This window comes from Sesamum indicum, linkage group LG10, assembly GCF_000512975.1.
Source record: "Sesamum indicum cultivar Zhongzhi No. 13 linkage group LG10, S_indicum_v1.0, whole genome shotgun sequence".
Taxonomy (NCBI): domain Eukaryota; kingdom Viridiplantae; phylum Streptophyta; class Magnoliopsida; order Lamiales; family Pedaliaceae; genus Sesamum; species Sesamum indicum.
This window is the reverse complement of record NC_026154.1, coordinates 17,217,176-17,241,486: the sequence shown is the minus strand read 5'-3', so window position 1 is coordinate 17,241,486 and position 24,311 is coordinate 17,217,176. Positions and strand designations below refer to the sequence as shown.

The following is a 24,311-nucleotide window of genomic DNA, read 5'->3' as shown; positions in this document are numbered from 1 at the left end:
AATAGTTCACTAAAATCATTCTCCCACTAAATGTAACAAAATCATTCACTGTGTTCAAAATTCCCTCAAATGACTTTGAAACAAAAGTTTGTATGAGATATCATTCGAATAGCAGACAAGATTATACAGAAATGGAGTTTTACCCACCAAGCTCAATTCAGAGTTGATCCAAATGATCCTATCTAATCATGCAAAAATTACTCTCTTTAAAATAGATTTCCCATTTCCACAAAATTCCAGAGGGACATATCAACATGTAAAACTAATTTTAAAATTACAGTTTTAAAATAGATGCTTGTCTCATCTCGTCTCATTTCATCCGAGTGTGAAAAAATGAGATGGGATAAGTGCAGATGAGATTGGAATTATTTTGCATGTGGGTTGGGACGTGAGATAGAAAGTGTACTGATAATAGTTTGCCTGATATGTAAAAGTTATTGGGTATGATACCGTAGTTGATGAGATGTAGTTTTTTCTTAAAGCAGTGAAATGTGTTTGAGATTTGTTTTGAAAAATTTCTTATAAAGAAACACATATCACAAGCAAGTGATTTATATCACAAGCAATCCTTCGTGATTATCTCTATTTGAAAGCATCATAATTCAATATTTGAAATTGTTGATATAAGATACATAAAACTTTAGTTTCTGAATTATAATACTGATACTATTTTTAGAAAGGATCTTTTGCACAGAGATAATAGTTGGAAGATAAATAAGTTTGAAAAATATATGTCAATTAACAATAATAAGGTACAAACTGTACAATGTAGGCTTAATGACATAAGAAATGTTTCAAATCTTTCAGATATGCATGTCTAATGTGAAGAATGCACCCCATAAAAGTTAACGAGAGAAGAGAGTTTGAACTATATATAAAGGATACAAGTTACAACAATGATTATTTAGTTGAGAGCTCTCTCTTTTGTAATGAACTGGAGTAGGTGACCTTTTTATAAATGAAGCATGTATTACGATGATGCTCCACCATAATTTTGTGGAGTTGTTGAACACTTCTTATGCACATTTACATGGTCTGATATCTGGTTCATACTCCAAACATGCAGGATTGGTTACCTAAGGCAGACCAGAGGAAGCAAGAGACAGCACCTTCAACCAAGTAGAAGATACTACGATCATCTTATCTGTGACTCGAGTCTGTCTAATGCTCTCTATTCATGAGATGTTTGCTACAGATTTGCTACTTGCTGCTTAGACAAAAAAATATTCATTTGAATAAACTGTAGTTTTGAGACAGAAATTGTAGTTGAAAAAACTTTTGTTTCCTGGGGGCAGTTGAAACTCAGGATCTTTGTGTTATCAATATGTTGCTTCTCCATTGTGTTTATTTGTCCTTCTCATTGTGCAGTAATCCCGTTTACATGCCAACAAATTCTGTGGTTTGGTGATCAAATGAAATATAGGCTACTACTTGCTTCTAGTTTCTTAAAATGCAGAATGGCAGTCATTTCAAGAAACTAGGTTGTATTTTCAAGTATATCAAGAGAACATAATGTTGTTCTCTGCAGTAAAGTTGTGAAGTGTGAACAGATACTCAACTGTGATGCTTTATATAATTGACAGATTGCTCCAATGGTCTAATGTGCAAATCCCACATGTGCATATCTACATCTATTTTATATTTCCACAAAACTCTGTAGCCTTTCATATTTATAAAATAATTACTTGCAAAGTATAAGAGACATGCAGGCATTTACATATTGAGCAAAAGAACAACAATTACACAAGAACAACAATTGCAGAAATTGCAGAAATTGAACAATAAAAGCCCTATTATTCATAAATCAGTAATAAAAGCATAGAGAATAACACAAATATCAGTATGAATGAAAGTATAATGTATAAGTGAAATCTCACAACTCATTGGAATTAACATTACCGAATCTTTAACTGAAATTAAAAAAGCTAGTCTAACATGCTAATGAGAGAACACATAAAAGAGAAGAGAGAATTCTATAAAAAATGTACATAATGAAAGATGCCAGGATCCAAAATTCGAAGATGTCCGTATGATGAACTACATCCATATTTATATACTACTAATTACCTAATTCTATTAAAACTAGAAAAGATAAATTTCTAATAAAACTAAATTTTCTAAGGAAATTAAACTATTGTCCTCAAGAGATTCGTCTAGCAAAGATAGTTTCCAATCGTCTATAGTTGTAACGTCCATCGAATTTTGTACATAATTAAGATACTAATTATTGATAATTATTAAGATATTTAAAATAAACTATAGATAGAAATTAGAATATATTAAGGCTTGGGTTGGAGTAAACAGGAGCTCATTATAACATTTGAGGGCAAGAAATTAAGTAGGATGTAATGATTTTTTTTTAAAAGTAAAAAAAACAATAACAATAATAATAATGATAATATATTATATAATAGTAATAATATCTATATATAATAAATTATATTTTATATGTTAAATATAGTATAAATAACTATATATATATGATATTTAAAAAGATAAAAAAATTAATTTAAAAATATTATCAATATAACAAAATAATTAGTATTGTGGTGTCATGTACCAACATTTATAAGTGAGAAAATGACTAAATTACTTACATATATAAGGTTATGAAAAGCCCTAAAAAATATTTAAGAAAATCTATCATTTAAATTCCAAATAAAAAAGAGATTTGTTTTTTTTTTTTTTTAAGGGCTTAGCTTGTAAATAATTTTTTCATCTTTATACTCCCACTTTTCTACTTAATTTCAAAATGAAACAAAATTGAATATCGAACGAGTTTGGAATACATCTTAATCCTTCTGAACTAAACCCATTTTTTTATATTATTCTATTTTTTTTTCTCTAATATATTTATTTTTCGTCACAATCAGACATACTCTAAGGTGATATATATAAAAATTAAATTGAAATTTATATTGCATTTACATTTAACATTTATGCGTTACATATATTATTTTTTAAATTTACATATGACGAAAATTTTAAACACTTATGTTTATATATTTTTACACATACCATAAAGATGTAATATAAATTTTCTAATAGAATATTAGGGTTAAATATATTTTGCACCCTTAAATTATGCATTTTGTCTCATTTAAATCTTTGAAGCATGAAAAGTAACATAAACACTCCTGATAAAATAACTTGGGCATTGCCCTTTTTACTTATCCCTGTACTTTTTTATTCTACTTCCTAAAATATGTTTTATTAAAATATCTCACCAAATTATTTTTAATGATTTAAAGTTTTACTAATATTTTATTTTAAAGTGATATTTATAATTATATTTTTTTTATAAATTATGAAACACAAAAAGTATTATAAGCTGAATATATGTAAATATATTTTACAAAATAAATAAATTATGTGGGTTAGTTTCACTTTTCATACCCAAAGTTATATAACTTATAAATTTTTATTTAGTTGCATGTTCACATAATAAAAATATATCATATTACTTAAAAAATATAGAATATTATATATTAATGTGTACGATTTTAGCACGGATGTAAAGTTCTTGAATTTTGATATTGGATTTGGGTTAATTGAGTAAAAGCTCTTGACAAAGAGAACCTGCAAAACAAAACGTTAGCACTCCGATGCTTAAGTTAGTTCCGGCTTTAAGAATAGATGAATGTAAATAAATTATAATCAGAAATTATGATAAAAGTGATAATTCATATGTAAGAGCACAAATAGAGTAGCAACAAGAGGAGTTCTCGAGTGTGGAAGGGACTGTCTGTTGAGGGGTACCCCCCATATCTATGGAGGAGGAGTCCCTCTGTAACAGAAGTTTTGGTGAGGGGATGCGCATGCCCAGTGAGGAAGGCGGGATTCAGGAGGGATATTGTTGCACCTTATCCGTTTATTAAGCAGCAAGTCTTTTGATGAAGGGGGACTTCTTCTTCGTACAGACTCCTACTTGGTGGGGAGTCCTCTTAGACTGAAGAGTTCAACCCCTTGAGGGCATCTTCTTCCCTTTGGGCTGGTCTTGAAAAGATGCAATAGGCCTTTGTACTATGCCTCATTCTTGGGCCAAGCTTGTAGGTTTCATCCTTGAATAGATTTTGAGGTGGGGGGCTCTTCCTTAGGTCGAGCCCACGAGCCTCCCTCTTAGGCTGATCTTGAGGAAACATGCCTCCTTCCTTTTGCCAATTTGTTTTTTTAGCGGCACATGCCAAGGTGGCGAGCCTATCTAGTTTCTAGGGGGCACCTACCAAGGTCGCCCGCCTATTTAGTCTCTGGGGCACCTATCAAGGCTACCCGCTTGTCTATTTTCTACGGGGCACCTGCTAAAGGCGCTTGTCTACTTTCTAGGGGGCGTTTGCCAAGGCTGATTTATCGAATGTTTTTAGGATCTCTCATGATTTGGGCCTCCTAGGATGTCACGGGCCTCTCATTTCTTTCTTTTTTTGGATTATTTTGGCCTTTCTGGACCAATTTATTTTTATGCACATCAAATTATATCATAGATTTATATTTTACAGTACATATGTGTTCGATGTAATATTTTAAATTTGTATTGATAATTTATTTTTTAAAAAATTCAACATATATAACAACATAGGCAAAAATAATGTAAATTATTTACTAGTTGTGTAAAAAATATAAGAATCATAAATTTATGGAGTTTATACAGATTTTTATACTCAGTATAAAAATTATAAATTTTGGTTAGAATTTATTTTAAATAAAAAAAAGTTGTAACAATTCAAATTATATTTAGGAGAATGATTGTAATAAAAATATTTTAGGAGTGCATAATAAGGGCATTTTTCTTATAAAAAAATAGTATATATCGTGAGGGGTCATTTTATTACCTTTTATAATTTAGGAGTATAAAATGTACTTTATATATAATTCAGGGTGCAAAGTATATTTAATTCTAGAATATTATACATTTATTTTAAGAATTGTTGGGTACTTCAATTCTGATCACTTGGCAATTTGGTTTTGGGGTTCTTGCTCGTCCACATGCATGGCTCCATTAGGTATGGATCCAATTGCTGTATTAATTAATTATTGATAATTATATTTATTTTATAATTAACTTATTTTTTTAATTTTATATTAATTAAATAATAAATATATTATATTTATTATATAATCAATTTAAATTCGATGAAATTCAATTTAAATTAAAATCTTGATTTGATGATATGCATGCATTAATTATGACTAATCGTTGGAGCTCTGTTTGACAGTAATAACAATTTGGTATCCGTCAGTGTCAAGGACCCCCGAAAAGGTCCAAACTCTGAACGTTACTGTCACTTACACTAATGTATGATTCATCACTATCGCTCTAAAAAATCACATTTATTAGTGGCATTTTTTATTTATTTTTAAACATTTCACCTTCTTCAACTTATTCCGAACAGAGAAGTGATCAGTTTTAATATCTTTAAAATATCATAGTTTAATCTGCATCTAGTCAAATAAAATCTTGAGTAATGGTGAAATCTTTAAAATCTTAACACTCTTGAGGTCTGCCTCCGTCTAACAAGTAAATTCATTCACTAGTCAAAATTCATTGAATATGTTGATATTAACAAAAAATATGGAAATAAATTGTAATTAACCCAGATTGTCAAATAAATTTTTTTATAACCAAATTATCCTCATATATCTCACACATTAATTCATGTGAGAAAATATATCTTCACCGTTATAAGGGTAGTTTAGTTTGAAAAAATTGTTTGACCTATAATAAATCAATAATTAGTCAATTGAGAGTAAATAACAATTTCTATTCAATTTTTTTGTTAATATCAATAAATTCAATGAATTTTAACCAAACGGAAAACTTATTTGTTAGACAAAAGCAAACTTGATGAGTGTTTGATTATTTTTCAAATTACAAAAAACTTTCATGTAACCTGGCTTAATTATCCCTTAAATATAATATGAGATACAAAATAAAGTTGACATAAAGTTACAATAGAATTTCAACCCTAACTTTAAACGTGAAGCAAGTTTTGTAAGAGCTCTTCAGTGTTTATCCAATTCTCACGTCCCAAATCGATGATTCTGTGGTTCTCGTCCGTCCATCCAGGCTTAGGGTGGTCCATCCATCACTGCTTCTTTCTACACTATATATGTGGGCCGCTGCATTAGCTTCTGCACATATGCTATTTTCTCCAATACAGCACACACAGATGGGAAAGCTTACCTATATGTGAGCCGTTGCATTAGCTTCCGCACAAATGCTATTTTCTCCAATACAGACCGCTTGAGAGGGAAAGACGGCTGCTCTGTGATCAACCCTAGTTGCTGGTCTTGCTCCCGCTACTGTCTGAACTGCCAATGGGAAAGCTTACCATAGCGTTAATGTTGGGGGCATTGGCAGCGGCGCTGATGAACATGCTGGTGCTTGGGTCAAACGCAGAAGTTCAACGGCAACGGCTCAATTCCTGCCTGGGAAAGGAAAGGCTAACCAGGCTTCGTTTCTATCTCCAAGACCTGGTGGGTGGTGAAAACAAAACTGTTTGGCGAGTGGCCCAATGCAATCTCACTGACGTTTTGCCCTCAGAATTTGGGACTGTGTCCGTGCTGGACAACTTGGTAACAACTGGTCCTGAAATCGACTCCCAAGAAGTGGGTCGAATGCAGGGGCTTATTGGGCTTGCGGATTTACACGAGATGGCCCTGGCTATGCTCCTCAACATCGTTTTCACGGAAGGGGAGTATAAGGGGAGCACGCTCAGCATTCTGGGGAGGAATAACTTGTACGATGAGATAAGGGAAGTGCCGATCGTTGGAGGTACGGGCGCTTTCAGAATGGCACGTGGATATGTTATTACCAGGACTTACTCTACGGATGAAACACACTTCCGTAGCGTTTACGAGTATGACCTCGTGATCTTTCATATGGATGAAGATAATGATGTTACAAGGTTGAATTCTGATTAAAATTCGTTAGAGCAAATGTGCTGGTTTTGTGTGGTTGGATCATGTGTAATGTTAGCCAATCGTTTTCGTTTCTTTTTTGTTGTTTGATTATGTATGATTGTATAATAAATACAACAATTTGTTGAGTGATAGATTTATAATTCAAATAAAATGACCAATTAATTATACTTTTTTTATGATTGATTTAATTTGATTGGCAAAAAAAAATTCCATACTTACTCCCTAGTTCCTAAAATCATTTGAAAATAATGCCTTGCGCTATTCGAGGACAAGGTTAGACTATTGAACTTTGTAAGTGCAATTAAAGTTGGAAAATTTTCTATCTTATTGGCTGTCCGTATTTTAGTTATATTTTCCCGATGAAAAATGTAACTAAATATCTCGCGTAAATTGAACTTTAACAAAAAGTTTTTTGGTAAGTGTAAAATATATATTACAAAAACCAGTGACTATTGAATAGTAAAGCTCGACCATTCACATATCCACCATTATAGTAATTACTAATTAAACACAAATCACCTCATTTTGAAATATATGTGAAGCGTCGAATTTTAGCACGGATTCAATAAGTTTGGATTTTGAGAATAGACTTGAACGAATTATGCGAAAGATCTTGAAAATTGGAACCTGTAAACCAATACGTCAGCACTCTGATGCTCAAGTTAGTCTCGGATTTAAAAGTAAATAATAGTAAAAATAAATCGTGATGAGAAATTTGAGATGTAGGTGAGAAATTCATGAGAAAATTATGGTTAGAAGCAAGTGGATAGCTAAAGCAAGAGTAGAAAGTAACTTTTTCGATTTTGGAGGGTGTCACCGTTGGAGAACTGCACTTATATATAGAGGGGGTGTCCCCCTCCGTTAGGACTCTGCATACTACCTGTATTCTCCAAAAATAGGGCAAGATACGTGTGGATAAGGCATGGTTTAGTCTTCTCTTTAGCTGATCAATTCACAATAGTAAGTCTTTGCTTGGGGGAGGACTACTTTCATGTGAGGATTTCTATTCTGCGGGGGAGTCCTTCTAATTTTTGGAATCATGAGTCTTGGGGGCATCTCTTTTCTCCTGGGCTATTATAATTGGGCCTTGAAGGTAGGCCTATAGTTTGGAAAGGGGTGAATAGCAATTTATCCCCCTGTGATATTAAAAATGAGCACATTACCCCCCAATGAAAAAAATATAGCAATTTGCCCTCTTATACTTTTTAAAATGAAGCAATTTACCTCCTTATACAGGGAGGTAAATTGCTTCATTTTAAAAATCATAGGGGGGTAAATTGTTGTATTTTAAAAAATATAGGGGGATAAATCGCTATTTATTTTTTCATAAGGGGATAATTTGCTCATTTGTGATATCACAAGGGGATTGTTTGCATTTTTCCCGTTTGGAAAGTGTTTTACTGGGTCCCGCTCTTGGGCTGAATCTGGGGATCTTTTGGTAGGCTACCATCCCTTTAGGCTGATGGGCTCAACTCAGGCTTCATTACCTCTTTTGAGCCAAGTGCTCTTAGGCCGCACACATCATGCAATCCCCCACCCCCCCAACTCTAAGGAGGAAGGGTGCTCCCTATTTCCTTAAAGTAGAAGCCCTTGTAACGGCAAGAAAGGGGGTCCCCCTTTAATATTTTGTCGCCTGTTCATTTATGTCGTTCTCTGCAACTCAGGAAAGCATACCCAACTTTTTGTCAGTTTGATTTGATGGCCATAATTATTTGTTGTGTGATAGGGTGATGTTTTAGTAATCGCCCACCCATGCACTTGGTAACCACCCGTTCACGCGCTTGGTAACCACCCACTCCCGTGCAGTTACAAGTGGGTCATGGGCTTAACCCCCCTCGTCCATTATCTCGACTAGGTATAACCTGTCTTCACTTTCTCCGCTCACAATTTTTTTTCTTGGAGCAAAAGGGTATTCCACTTTCATGTCCAGTAAGTGTTGCCTTCCTTTCTTACTATTCCTAGATTCATCTTTCTCCATGTCTTCTTCCAGTGAGTCTGTGCGTTTCCTCAAAGAAATCTTCCTGAGCTATGATCCGTCCAAGGCCTAGCCCTGTCTTTCCCGATTTACTAGTGGCCGGAGGAGGAGTCTGCCACAGGCGACGGCTATTGCACCGCAACTAATAGATGAGGATTCTAAGGACGAGGGAGGGAAAATGAGGGTGAAGGATCTTTTCCTGGGGAGGAGAAGGTGTCTGGGTCTCCTCTTGGGGAGGAGGAGAAAAGATCCCATCAGGAGGATGAAGATGAAGAGGAGAGTGTCTCTCTCGCCGATAGACTAGGGGTCCTCTACTCTGAAAACCTCCTCCATAGATCAGCTACTCCAATAGTTCCACATTCCTTCTTCCTTTACCCTGTACACTCCTTCCTTTATGAGTCGTCCTTTTCATCCTCCCCCAAATTGTTTGTGTTTTTTCGCTACCCAGCTACGTTCAAGTTGGGTTCTTGATACGGGGGCGTCTCCTTCAGATGAGCCTCCTTCCATTCCTTCTTCAGTGATGTCTGTTTCCATTACAGGAGCTAGGTGGGTGGGAATAAGCACTGCCATCTGCTCCCAAATTACTGTGGTGACCACCTATTGGATTGCACCTAACAAAGCTGGAGAAATTCCTCCTAAGGTGGTGTCTAAAGAGGTATATTGTCTTAGAGGAGCAACCATAGGGTCCATCACTCTAGGGGGTGGCATTAGGGCAAGGAGAGCTGGGGCGATGCTCAACCAATCGGAGTCAAAGAAGTTTCTACAACGGCCTACAAAGGCTGATTGTTGTCAGGTGTCTCCATGGTCTTTTGCTTGTTTATAGGATTGATGGGGATTTCCATGGTAACTCAGGTCTTTAACTCAAAGTTCCCACAAACGGTGCCACTTGAGTGCAATTTTAGCACGGATCCGACGAGCTTGAATTTTGATGATGGACTTGGTTCGATTACGCGAAAGATCTTGAAAAATGGAACCTGCAAAACAACATGTTGGCACTCTGACGTCCAAGTTAGCCTCTAATTTAAGAGTAAATAATCGTAAAAACAAATTTTGATGAGAAATTTGAGATGTAAGTAAGAAGTTCATGAGAGAATTATGGCTAGAATGCAAGTGAATAGCTGAAGCAAGAGTAGAAAGCAATTTTCCAGATTCTAGAGGGTGTCACCATTGGAGGACTGCACCTGTATATATAGAAGGGGCGTCCCCTCCGTTAGGACTCTACATACTACTTATATTCTCGAAAAGGGGGCAAGCTACATGCGAATAAGATATGATTTTGTCTTATCTTTTAGCTTATCAGTTCACAACAGCACGTCTTTGTTTAGGGGAAGGCTCCTTTCGATTGAGGACTCCTATTCTGTGGGGAGTCTTTCTAGGTTTAGGAATCCTGAATCTTGGGGACGTCTCCCTTCTCCTGGGCTACTTTGATTGGGTCTGTGGTCTGGAAAGTGTTTTACTGTGTCCCCCTCGGGCTGAATCTGGGGATCTTCTGGTGGGTAACTCTCCTTCTAGGTTGATAGGCTCAGTTTGGGCTTCATAACTTCTTTTGGGCCAAGTGCTCTTGGCCGCATACATCAATATGGTTCAGTAAATTATGAATATTTTATATAAGTGAGTCGTGATATTTATATATATTATATATACACATACATACAATGTAATATGAAATATATTATTAATTAATAGAAGATTCATTTTGATGTCCTAATCAAATTCAGATGGGCTGGGCTGAAACTTATCCCAGTTAATTTTGGGCCCATCGTTGTTATAGTCATAAGAAACAGCCCGGGTCGTAAAGGCCATTGATCTATCAGCAAAGCGCTTCTTAACTTGAATCTGCCCACCTGAAACACGACTTTTAGGACGTCGTTAGTTTGAAGCGTCTTGTCGTGTCGTCCAAGTTCTCTCCGCTCAGTTCCCTTTTACTACTTCCCCAGTTCACCTCCGTCCTTTGTGAATCAGTCTTGCCTCGGAGAAGAGAAGGGAAGGAGGAAATCCTGAGACAGATCGAAGCAACGCATACACCCATACTGTTATTACTACACGAAGAAGAGTGAGAGATGGCCCGATACGACAGAGCAATTACGGTTTTCTCGCCGGACGGCCACCTTTTCCAGGTGGAGTACGCTCTCGAAGCCGTGCGTAAAGGAAACGCCGCCGTAGGTGTTCGCGGGACTGACACCATTGTGCTGGCCGTCGAGAAAAAGTCCACTCCTAAGCTTCAAGATTCAAGGTCTACTCTTCTCTCTCTCTCAACTCACGCGGACATACGAGAAATTGCCAATCGCGGTGATATAAATTTTCATTTTCTAGTGATTTATATCGTTTAGATGAACAAGTGGACTATATTTGGGGTTAAGCTTTTGCTATTTTGAGGTGTGATTTTTCTACTGTGCCAAATTTGCTTTTTGTTATTTCTGGTGTTGAACATTGGATTTTGGTTATTTCTTATAGATGTCTGCTCCGGTTTTTGTTTATAGTGATTTTCTGTACTAGTGTCAAGATGTTATTGTAGAAAGTTGTGATGTATTTCTATTACTGTTAAACCCTAGCTCGAGCTCTTTGTTCAGCTGTGTGCCTTTCTCTGTCTGAGTAGGCTTTACCTAAAATATTGATTTATTGCCTCGAGATTGATCTGTAAAAAATGGTGGAGCTGTGCAATGTTTGTTCCTGGATTTCCGTGGAAGAATTGCTAGGGAAAACCTTTTCTCACAGGTTTTAGAAAACTAAGTTAGCTGTTTTCTATTAAGCTAATATAATTAGTTAAACTATTGAAATGTGTCTTTTATTAGATTGTATCTCTTATGTTTGATTATGAACTCAATTTCTGTACTTTCAATTGGCCTTGCAGTTTCAGCAGTTGCTTAAAAATCTATTTTGCACTTGTATCTTTCAGATCAGTGAGGAAGATTGTCAATTTAGATGATCACATAGCATTGGCTTGTGCTGGGCTGAAGGCAGATGCACGTGTGTTGATAAATAGGGCACGCATTGAATGCCAGAGCTATAAGCTTACAATTGAGGATCCTGTAACTGTTGAATACATAACTCGTTACATTGCTGGTCTTCAGCAGAAGTACACACAAAGTGGTGGTGTGAGACCTTTTGGCCTTTCAACATTGATTATTGGGTTCGATCCACATACTGGCACTCCATCCCTGTATCAAACCGATCCATCTGGAACATTTTCAGCATGGAAAGCCAATGCCACTGGGAGAAACTCAAACTCTATCCGTGAGTTTCTGGAGAAGAATTACAAGGAAACATCTGGCCAAGAAACTGTGAAGTTAGCTATACGTGCTTTGCTGGAGGTAAATATCTTTGTATATGCGACTCAATTCTTGTCATTGTACATTTCTGTTCTAAGTGCTTTTATTCTCATAATTGCATTTTCTAATTTTCTGAAACGAAGAATAAATAACTGACTGCATTTTTTTTTTTGTATAAATATGAGTTTTGCCTTCTTTGCAAGTGGTTTTTAACTCGAGGTCTATTGGATTTCTTCACTGCAATTGTGTCATACAAGTACATACATTTTTATGCACAAATCCTTTGGAGAAATGGACATCCTTGAGAGTCATTGAGTTTGATGGTTACTTGGTGCTCCCTTCTAGTATTGAGTCCCAACTGTTGCAACTCATTTTCTCTTAACTGTGAAGGACGTAATCTGTGGGCTAATTCGCTTTTGAGGGAACCATGGCAGAAGTGCACTGGTTGAATGATTCTGGTCCTTGATGGAAAAGTCTAGATTTCTGCAAGCATCAGGACAGTGCTAAACGCTCTTGCCATTCTGGCTTTTGAGTTGCAAGCACTTCAACCCTAAATTGTGAAATTCCTGTTGTTCAAGTCTCAGATTGAGTACCTGGATTATGATTGTGTTGAGAAAATGTCAAAACTTGAACCACAACTAAGTGAGGTACAGTGATATCAACTTGTACAAGAAAAAGTGGAGTATTCAGTTATGGACCAAAAACAATGAAGCGAGTTTTTTACTGGTTGATTTCCATGGCTTTACTATTACGTTTTGTGGCAATACTTGTTTGTGCTCAATTAGAACCCAGAGAGAATACATATCAAGTCATGATAGGATGAAAATAGGATTTCTAATGTGGAACTTTTCATTTGAAAGTTGCTGTGACAAAAATCATGGGGCGAGCTGGTTGGATTATGGTAGGACTTCTACTAGAATCTTTATAATAATACAAATGTTGCAAATTGCATGGATATGCTCTTCTTGATGAATAGGCACAAATTGCATAACTAGGCCATTGATATATTTTGGCAAACATCTCTCACTTGACATGAATGAGTTTCACAGCACCTCTTTCCTTTCCATCTTTGGTTATTACATTTGTCATATTCTCTGGAACTTGGTTTCCAAACATAGATGTTTTGGCAGAATATACTATAGTATTTGCATGGAAATACTTTCACTACTGATCTTAATGATTTCTGTGCTCCATACTTAAAGGTTGTGGAGAGTGGAGGAAAGAACATTGAAGTTGCTGTAATGACTAAAGAGCACGGGCTGCGGCAGCTTGAAGAAGCTGAAATCGATGCTATTGTTGCTGATATAGAAGCAGAGAAAGCTGCTGCAGAGGCTGCCAAGAAGGCCCCTTCAACAAAGGAAACTTAGTCTGCTGCAGTATTTAAATGCTTTTACGTGATTACTTTTGTGACCTCTATTACAGATTGTGGTCTGTTGTTGCCTATGGCAAATTTATTTCCCTCAAGGATTTTTATCATGATACGATCCAAAAATTCAGAGGTACTTTATATGCTTGTTTTCTATTGTATGTCTTTTGTCGACTAAGAAAACATCTTGCAATGTCTATTCACGCCCTCTCTGGTAAAACCTGAATATTAGAGATTCTATACCTGGCATCTTTAAAATTTTTGTTATAGATAAAGTATCAGACGGTCCACTGAATGAACCAAGTCATGTCTTGGGCCTCTCCGTGGAGTCAGGTATTCAGAATTACATGCTATCTTCAGATTGGAGTCAGTCCATCGATGGGTCTCGCACAATTGGCCCATAAAGGATTGATATTATGGTTGAACCCTGGAGCTAAACCAGCACTACCGAAACGTGTGCTATTTCTTGGCTAGGCGTATGATTGTAGGTCAACTCGAATTTGATTGGATTTAAGTTAAACTCAGATTGAATTTGGTCAGGTTTAATTTAATTATAAAAATGTATTTTATTTGCATTGTAATTAATTTGATTCGATCAAATCTTATTGAAGTAACAAAAAAAAAATTATTCTATTGCTACGTCATAAAACACATACCTGATATCAACCACCTGTACCCGAAAGGACCTACCGCCCCCATATTGACACTTGTTTAACAAGAAGAATCAATGCAGCATGCATCCAAAAGGTGAAGCGCGACCAAGTTTGTGTAACTTTTGCGCTCCTAAGGGGTCAATTTGTGTCAATTTCTATTCATTAAATCACCAATGGTGGGGGATGCTCGACCCCACCGGACAAGAGGTAGTTCAATTTCACTGTAGCAGCAATAATTGCTATTACTCGATCTTGCAATCCCAAATGAAGTTCAAACGTGATGAGCAGTAATATCAGCACAGTATCATGATGCTACTTGTTTCCGCAAAGATTTATGTTATTCATAGAGGACATTCGCCAAAGTTGATCAATTTTCTGCTCAAACAGTTGGTCTCCTCACCAACATCCATCTTCTTCTTTCCTCTTTGTTACAAAAAGTTTGGATGATTTCAAATTCAAGAGTCGGAACAGACCAAGTCGCTTGATGTGATACTTACGAATTACCATCAACACAATTCTCAGGTCACATTGAAACTCCGACTATGTAATCGATGAACAATGGGTTCCCTCACGTCACAATCCAATCAATCCTTTCACCAACCCTAATTCAATATCATGACTACTCTCACAAGTCTCGTGCACTTGTTGGAGAAATGGACGTTTCTTACCCCATACATTTAAGATCTTGAATTCATCAAGAGAAGTACGTGATTAGCATTCTTTCCGTTTATGTGATCAAAGGGTCTTCTCATCTGTAGATCAAAGGCAATAGACCCATTCTATCATCAATAAAACTAAGTGGCTCATAATTAATAATACATGACTTTGACTATTCTATAAGTAGGCAGAATGATGAAGAAAAACATTTACTACGTGTAGTTAACACATAGAAGAGAAGAGTAGCAAGTTGCAGAAATATCTACCTCCCCACTTTTTCTACAGTCGCAGCCAAAATAAAATGATGGTCTGCTACAGTTGCAAGTCTTCACCAACTCAGAAGCTTGCAAGTTTCAACATGTGGGGCCCTTAAGATTTAACTAGAAACTCTTATATTATTATTTGCTAAAATAAAGAGCAACATGTTCATGTTCATGTTCATGTTCAAATTGACATACCTAAGTCAATATCATATTCAAACCGTCCCTCATGAACTGGATCACAACAGCTCATTTTATTTGAATTATTAATTAAGCCTAATGCAATTAACGTTTCTACCATATTATAAATAAATAAATTATCTTTTTATAAAAAATAATAGTAATTTACTCCAATGTAATTTTTAAAATGAAGTAATTTATCTTCCTATAGAAGGAGATAAATTGTTTTATTTTGAAAACATACAAGAAAGTTAATTGCCGCCTTTTTAAAAATTTATGAAAATAAATTGCTATTTTTTTAATAAAAAAGTAATTTGTTCATATACAATATTAAAAGAGAGTTGTTTACATTTTTTCCATTATAAATTGCTATATCTCTAAGTCTTTTGACTCAAATTATAAATTTAAAAATAAAGTTAATGCATTAAATGCAATATGAATGATTTACATAGGATTTGGAGGGATGGGTATTTATAGGCATATCAACTTGGCCCAATCACATCAACAACCTAATTTATCAATAGTCTTCAGGTAAACGAAAATCCTAATATTCGATCTAATCAGTTTGTAGAGTATCTGGGAATCACGCAAATGTAGGACTCTAAATCAGCTTTCTGGTGATTAAATAATTAACATTATATTTACTGTGATGGATATAAAAATAGAGAGGTGGATGAGGAAAAAAGCTAAATAATGTGGGGGGCGATGAGGATTTAGGTAAAAAGGAGAGAAATAGAAACAGAAACAGAAATGATGGATTGGTGAGGGGATGAGGAGACAAGTGCCCAAGTAGTAAGGAGTAAGGACTTAGAGCGGTGGGGCGGTGGGCTGCATTTCCCACCACACATTCTTCGTCTTCATATGGGCTTTTGGCCCTTATTGCCTCCCCTATTCTTATCTCCTTTCATGGGCCCACCTCTCCTCAATATCTCACCAAACTTCCTCCCACCACCACCCATCCCTCTCCTATCTTCCCCCTCGCCCTACACCTCCTCTACACTCGAGTCTTTGTTTCGACATTCATCCAATTTCCATTCCTCAACCACATCCTCATAATCTCACACTTGCTACACAATTACTAAGATTGATTAGTACACAAAATCTTAAGCTAGTTAACGTGGATTTCAATTAAAATCCTACAAATTTTAAGTTAATTTAAAGTTTGAGGTTAAGGTGGTCGTAAAATACCATCTCTTAGTAATAAACATATATATGTAAAATGCACCTTCATGTATTTGTAGAAGCTTATGTGTCACAGTCCGTCCGAACCACGTGTCAATAAAAAAAAAAAATACAAACAAATTTATTGTGATATTGTAAACAAGCAAATTATCCTCCTATAAAAAAAAATTAGTAATTTAGCCTATGTGTTAATTAAAGTCAAGCAATTTGCCCCCTTAGATCGAGATAACTTGCTATTTTTTTTATAAGGATGTAATCTGCTTATTTGTAATATCACAGGAGGATAAATTGTATCAAACCCGTTAATAAAGTGGCCACCAAATAATTTTTGAATCAACCGTTGATAAGATAGGTCATTGAATCAAATGGGTCGGGCTTACTTAAAAAGCCGCAAACCCTTGAAGTTTCTAAATAAAAAATATTATCATCTTTTTGACTTGGTAAATGTATTGCCCCTCGTGGACATACATACGATTTCAATACCATTTATTTTTCTTTGAACAATTCAAGTCTCTTTACATATGCACTCCAAATTTTGCATTATTGTATCACTCAACACCCCAACCCCACCCCCCCAAACCCCCCCCCAGATAACACCACAAAAATGCATATTTATTATGGGGAGTCAATTTCTTTAAAGTGGGGTTGTAGTGGTTGGTAGCAGCAATTAATGCACAAAACACATCTGAAAATATATGGACAGAGTATGGGCAGTTGAATAATGAGATGGAAATCCTCCACTCCCTTTTATCCATTTCCAAGGAGTGAAGGTCGTAGGTTGCTGCTTCCCCAAATTCCAATTGTTAAATTCTTGTAATTCATACATTATGATGATTATCTGGATTTACATTATTTATATTCAAATAATACATTAATCGGACAGCAAGAGCATGATGAACATGCATGGAAGAAAAGAGTAGGGGAAGTTATTGGTTTGAAGAGTCTTGTGGCTGGTCAAAATCAGAAAAAATTGAAAATGACTTGGAAATCATTTTAGACAAATCAAGAACACTTATCATTAATATTTAAATGTGATAAAGAGTGATATGTGGCAGTTGATAATTGAATGAATATGATTTTCATCAATATATATATATATATATATATATGTATGTGTAATGCGCATGGGGTCCAAGACCACAACAAGAACTGAAGAAATTTTTTTGAAAAATTCTAAAATTATCAAAGTACTAACCTGCAAAATACGATTTAACACTTCAATACGTAAATCACCAAAATGCTTAATGAAATAAATTAAGGAACTCAAGAGAAAGAGAAGAGAGAGAGAGAGCAAAAAAATAGTGGAGAAATTGAAGAGTCTTTGATGTTTGAAAATTGTAATTGATTTAGTTAACTTATTGATTTACCTAAATCTTTATTTGTAGGAGCATTTTTTTTCAGAGGTTTAGGGGTGGATAGGAGATGGTTGAGATACTCTCGAAATTTTTAGAATATTTCTTTTATAAGGATAATGTTTATCCAGATATTAAAGTTATCTTCTAAGAAATATGTCAGTAAAAAGGGGATCATGCTAGTCAACTGAAATATAAATGTTAGTAATATGTTGCTTCTATCAGTCGGATCCAACTGGTAACGAAGTCCCTATTAACACCTTGTTAAGGTGATGTGGCCTATAATGTGTAGAATGCAACTAACTTGGTGAACTTGTTGAACGGCACTGGGCTTGCTGCTACCCTATTTTTGGGCACTGCTTGCTAGCAGGGGACAAGCTTGGGTTGATTGTCCCCTCTTATGTCTGTTGACTGGCGCTGGGTCAGCAGGATTAGGTCTATTGAACTGAGCAGATGGAGACCTATGTCCTTGGCTTGGATCTGGGTCGGAATTGATCATCGCACTGAAATATTTACTGTAGACATTAATATTATTTTTAAAAAAAAATTGTTATAGCATATCAATTATTTAAATTAAGTACTTATATTTAAAAAAAAATACTACGAACCGACATGTTGGAATGTTTTTATTTCTGAATAAGCTAGAATGGTATTCATGTTCAGGTTAATTATATATATATATATATATTACATTTTTGTAAATTGATTAAAAAAAGAAAACATACAATACAAAATGATAAAAAGCAAATAATTCTAGAAGAAAAGGACAATATCAAAATGGGCCCATTATGGTAGAGGTGGACAATGGGAAGGGCCCACCGCCGCAACAAGATAGCATGATGCCTACGCCGGCCGGCTCCAACAACCGCCCAAAAAAGAAAGGAGTTGGTAGACTTAAATTTCTCCTAATTACTCATATGACCCATTATTTTCCACTAATTCACATAATTGCCATCTCCCCTACCAAATGGCCAACCCCAACATCAATTTGGAAATAATTTTGGAATCTCAAAATTCTTGGAGCTATCTTACTCGAATTTGTTCATCATCATTATTTAAAGTCATTCATATCACTTAACTTTTCTAGTTACAAAATAATTATAAAAACAAAAGAAATAAATTGATTATTTTGATTGTCGTCAACTTATTTTCCACTTTGATGGAAGAATATATAAATATTAAGTAGGACGATATGCCAAAAAAAACATCAAAATATTTTAAATTTGAATAATCATGGTAAATTGATGTTGTGGACTGTTATGATATTATTTATCAATTATTTGAATTAAGTATACAGGGTTTAAATTAAAGTTTTTGATTCCTATAAATATTTTTTTTATTTGAATTAAAATTGAATTTAATTTATTTTTGCTCTATTGATATTATATTATGGGGAAGATGGCATCCCACAACTTGAAAATCTACACCATTTTAGAGTATAGGTTAGAAACAAAACTCATTGTTAAATCTTCTATTCCATTCTTTCAAAGAAATGAACAATAGTGATCATCTTCCATGTGACTCACACCACATGCTTGCACAAGGGCAAATTTGACTTTGTAGAGTAAATGTTTCCTTTTTTTTTAAAAATATTTTATTCTTTATTTGTTCCATTTGAAGATGAAAGAATTGAATTGTGTTAAATAATGGAAGTCATCTTGGATTGATGGGCCCACATGCAAAGGGGTCCCTACATGTGATGATGGCAAGAGTTGGAGCCTAAATAATTGAGTTGGAGCCTATATAATTAACCAAAAAGTTGCAAGATTAGGTACAAATCAATAATTACACCACTGATGGGGGGAGAGGGGATCCCAATAAATTTCAAATTTTATTAAATGTGTGAATATTTATTTTATTTTTATATTAATTTTTTTAATTTAATTGACATATGTAACTATAATTTGATAATTATCATTAATTATATTAATATATTAATTGAATTAAAATATTGTTATTATAAAAAAATCAATGATAATTAGTTTATTTAGGAGTAGTGACTGACCCACCCTTTTGAAATTATAATTTTTCTATTTAAAATGAAGGAAAAAGGGTGGAAAGAAAAATATCTGATGGAAGGTTCTATTGTTTCTACCTAACACAATTGGAAAAGGAAAGGGAAAAAGAAAGAAAGATTACTTTTTTTTTTTTTTTTCTGACTTTATTCTATTTATTATTGGAATAAATACACTGTCGTTTCCTAAATTTGATATAATTTCATATAGATTTTCTATAATTTAAAAAATATATTTAGTATCTTGAAATTTATTTTTATTTAACAAATAGATCCCCAGAATTAGTCAAAATTTACTACATTTGTTAGTATTAAGTATTAATAAAAAATTGAACGATAATTGATATTTACTCTCGATTGACTTATTACTAATTTATTGCAAGTCAAACAAATTTTTCTGATTAAACTATTATTCCTCCTCACATGTGTTAACGTGTGAAGATGTATAAATGTAATTATTTGATATGCAGTAAATCACTAATAAGTCAGTTGGGATAACTTTTTATCCCCTTTTTTTGGGTAATTCAGCAAATACGCTAATTTTTGACTAACGAATGAACTTACTTGTTAAATGGAGACAAATCTGAGAGGTATTAAGTGTAATTTTTCAAACTACGGGGATATATATTTAATTATACCAGTCTTAGTGGAAAAAATATAATTATCCCGTTATTATTATTGCATCTTTAATTATAATAAATAAATGTGACATTATTATGTGTTTAAGGAATTATTTCATTTAAAAATGTTGGAATTTGGACTTTCTGGATGTGGTAAGTAAACTTGGTTGAGCCGCCAAATTTTATTAATAAACACATTCACATATTTCACAATTTTCTATATATGATGAAAAAGATGTAAATATATATTGTAATGTTTGTATATCTATAGGTCAATGGTATTGATGCGATCTTGTAAGTTGGTTTATTATTATCTATTATTATTTCTTAAAGACAAAATAGGATTAAAAAATAATTTGTGTAATATACTTCTTATTAGTGAGCATTCATACTTTTTGCTTTTCTAATTTTTTTAATTCTCCATTATATTTACTGAGTTTGTGATATATTAATTTTTTTCCCTTATGATGAAGATTTTTCCTTATTATAAAATCATTTTACCTATTAATTAAATGTTGTAAGAATATTTATATCTTCCAAAGAGAAAGTTTAGGTGTTATTATATTCCATGGAGTGAAATTATAAGTTTTATGTCTTGAAAATTCATTGATGTTTTTCATTTCATTTATTTAAATGAAACATAGTTTCATTTTATCCATATCTTTTGCATGTATATGCTCTTATCATTGTAAATTTCTATATTTTATTGATGTGATGCACTATATCTATTTTTTTTTTTTTTGAAAAAAAAGGTAATTTATTTTAAAACAATTGATTGACTTTCTTGTATTTGAAATTTCAATAGAATATAATTATAATTATAATTAAATTAAATTCATGCATAACACTGATTATACGCTAGTTCCAAATATTTCAAGGTAGGCACTCTTTGTACAAACATTTTCATTATAAAATATTATTAAAATCTCGTATTATATTTAATATATTCACAGTATATACGTGTGTTGTTAACATTATTCATGAAATCACAATGGATACTAATTAACCAATGTTATGCAAATATTATTAATTGTTGCTCATGCAAATAAGACTACAATATTTGCTACAATTTTGTAGCTTTGTTGGCCGTAAATAAAATCACGGAGAATATTGAGTAACCAGTCTTAAAGAGGAATATTGGATGGAATAATTATAAAAAACCTACTATTTTTTGTTGACACAGTTTACATATGTAGTTATATTGATAATTAAAAGTAATTTTGTTATGATATATATTTGGAGAAGAGAAGAGAAGAGATAGATGAGGCAGGCAGCCACACACCCACACCTGTTCTTTTCTTCTCATCCATTCACAGCTTATCCGTTGCCTCTTCATTCATTCATATCTTTTGCTAAAGAAGACAAACAATAACAAAAAGGGGGTGGAAAAAAAAGAAAAAATAAAAGGGGAATCTAAAATTAGAAAAAGTAAAAAGTAATGAAGGCAAAATGGTCCGTCTCTCAGTTCTTCAAATTCTCCATCTCATCTCACATGATACATCAAAGATACCAACCCCACCAAACTCTTGAGAAAATTCAATTTTGAATTGAAATATTACTTTTTTTTCCTTGAATTTCCTTTAGAAAGAAACATATATAGCATTTTTCTTCCCCTCACTGGATTCTAATTTTCCTATTCGTCAAGCCCCTTTTGAAAAGAAAGAGAAAAAATACCGAATACCGGAAAACTAATTTGATTTTATAATATCATCAGACCTCATCGGACTCGATCAAATTTAAATTATTTTATAATTATTATAAATTATATACCAACTACAGAACAGATACAATACATACAGTCACTGTATAACTGATCCAATATAACCAAACATAATTTAGATAGTAACTTTTCCCCATATTTGATGCAATGTCTTGACTCTTGGAGTGGAGAAATTAACAGTCAGGCACAAAGTACAAAGACAATTTAGGTACATGAGATGGACTTTATGATCTTACACCAACTTTCTGAAGAGAGGAGAGAAGGGGGAGCAGAGAAAATCCACATCACAGAAGAGTACTGAAGAGCATTCTGTAAAGCAAATGCTGAGACAATTAAATTGGAAACATTCACCAAATCTCTGCAAAAATCAGCAGTTAGTAATAAATGGGTCGTCATAATCCGTACCGCTGCTATAATGATATATATGCAATAAAAGTATTCAACTGTTACTTGTACAAACAAAAGAAAATTTCGAAAAAGGACCTTAATTACTCCTTCACAATATTTCATCTAACTATTAGTCTTGGATTAATTATAATGTTTTAATTATTATTACAAAGAAATTAAAAGCCCAGACATGAGAATTGAATTTTCACTTCATCTCCAAGCTTCTGTAGTCCAAGACTCCAGTTTTCAGCCCCAGAAAATCATACCCAGAATTACTGCTACTCCCACTAATTATCCCATTACTACTACAACTGCACTCTTTGCTGTTTTGTACCCCAAGACTACAGGCAAAGCACAAAGTACCACTACTGCTACTACTACTACTTCTTCCACCTGTTTTCAATGGCTCAGCAGCTTGATGATGATTATAAGAAGGAGGGCTGATTCTGAGATCAAGATTCAAATCAGGGCACCTTTCTGATCTAGCCGGGCTCTTATTCTCTTCTTTGCTAATGATCAAATTCACATCTGCAGCAGTAGTAGTAGTAGTTGTTGTAATTTTCTCTTCTTTTGAGTTTGAAGTAGCAGAGAAAGAGATGGTTGTGATGGATTCTTGTGAAGCTGGTACTGCAGCCTCATTGATGGGCCTGTGAGTTGTGGGATCAATTCCCCGGCTCAACAGTTTTCTTCTTATGTGAGTATTCCAATAGTTCTTGATTTCATTGTCTGTTCTTCCCGGTAATCTTCCGGCTATAAGGGACCATCTATATATTATAAGAAGAAAACAAGAGAAACACATTAACAACTAATTATAGTAATACTACTACTACTACTACTACTAGCAGTGTTTTTAATTTTAATAATTACATGGTGAAGATGAATTAAAATTAAGGTAAAAGGAGTAGTATAGACTTACTTGTTGCCAAGAAGACCGTGGAGTTTGATAATGAGTTCATCTTCTTCTTCAGTGAAGTTGCCACGTTTGAGATCCGGGCGGAGGTAATTGATCCAGCGGAGGCGGCAGCTCTTCCCGCAGCGAAGGAGGCCGGCGGCCTTGGGCAGTGAGCGCCAGCAACCCTCTCCATGAGCACGAATATAAGCGATGAGACGATCGTCTTCTTCTTTGGTCCATGCCCCTTTGTTTGTGTGGGCTTTCTCACAGCAAGGAGACCTCCCCATTATTTGTTGTAAACCAAGTGATGATGCAAACACAAACTGCTTTACAGGCTCCTGGACTTGTGCTATTGCTGGTATTCTTTTGCTACCTCTTTTATTCTGGGAAGGATTAGTGTAGAATATGAAAGTAGTCTAAGGCTTGGTGGTGCTTGAGCATCAAGGCCGGCACTTTAAGGACTTGATGTGGGGGTTATATATTTAAGCTTTTGACTCTAAGTAATCAGAGAGAGAGAGAGAAAGAGAGAGAATTGCTTCTAGATGCGAGTTGGTGAGAAGGGTTTGAGAGGAGTGGAGTGGCTGGTGGCAACTGTCCTTTGCTGATCTTAGCATCATAATTTATACTGCAACACTACCATTAAGTAGTGATTTAAGTAAAAAGTGATATTAACTAAAGGTAAACTTTAGGTAGGTGTAAAGCAAGGTAATAAAGTCCAGCAGGAGAAGGTGTGATCTCCTCCCTTCTTTTGTCCAACTCTGAACTACCTTTCATTAATAATTCAGTTAACCGTCGCAACATCTTCCCCAATCTATGTACCAGAAATTAAGTAGACCCTCCTATTTCTGCTGTTGTGTTGTTTAGGG

The 24,311-nt window shown here is 34.4% G+C and overlaps 3 protein-coding genes across 3 annotated transcripts; 2 read left to right on the top strand and 1 right to left on the bottom strand.

Annotated features, from left to right (window-relative positions):
* Window positions 5,897-7,043, top strand: LOC105173051 (dirigent protein 1-like). The gene has a single exon (XM_011094697.2). It carries the CDS (start codon window positions 6,313-6,315, stop codon window positions 6,916-6,918), a length of 606 nt encoding a protein of 201 aa, XP_011092999.1. The 5' UTR covers window positions 5,897-6,312; the 3' UTR covers window positions 6,919-7,043.
* LOC105173042 (proteasome subunit alpha type-7) lies at window positions 10,730-13,737 on the top strand. Its single transcript, XM_011094687.2, has 3 exons — window positions 10,730-11,126; window positions 11,790-12,204; window positions 13,365-13,737. Exons 1-3 carry the CDS (start codon window positions 10,954-10,956, stop codon window positions 13,527-13,529), a joined length of 753 nt encoding a protein of 250 aa, XP_011092989.1. The 5' UTR covers window positions 10,730-10,953; the 3' UTR covers window positions 13,530-13,737.
* LOC105173041 (myb-related protein 308-like) lies at window positions 22,541-24,054 on the bottom strand. The gene is made up of 2 exons (XM_011094686.2): window positions 23,470-24,054; window positions 22,541-23,317 (listed from the first exon to the last, which is right to left on the bottom strand). The coding sequence occupies exons 1-2, from the start codon at window positions 23,730-23,732 to the stop codon at window positions 22,759-22,761; spliced, it is 822 nt and encodes a 273-aa protein (XP_011092988.1). The 5' UTR covers window positions 23,733-24,054; the 3' UTR covers window positions 22,541-22,758.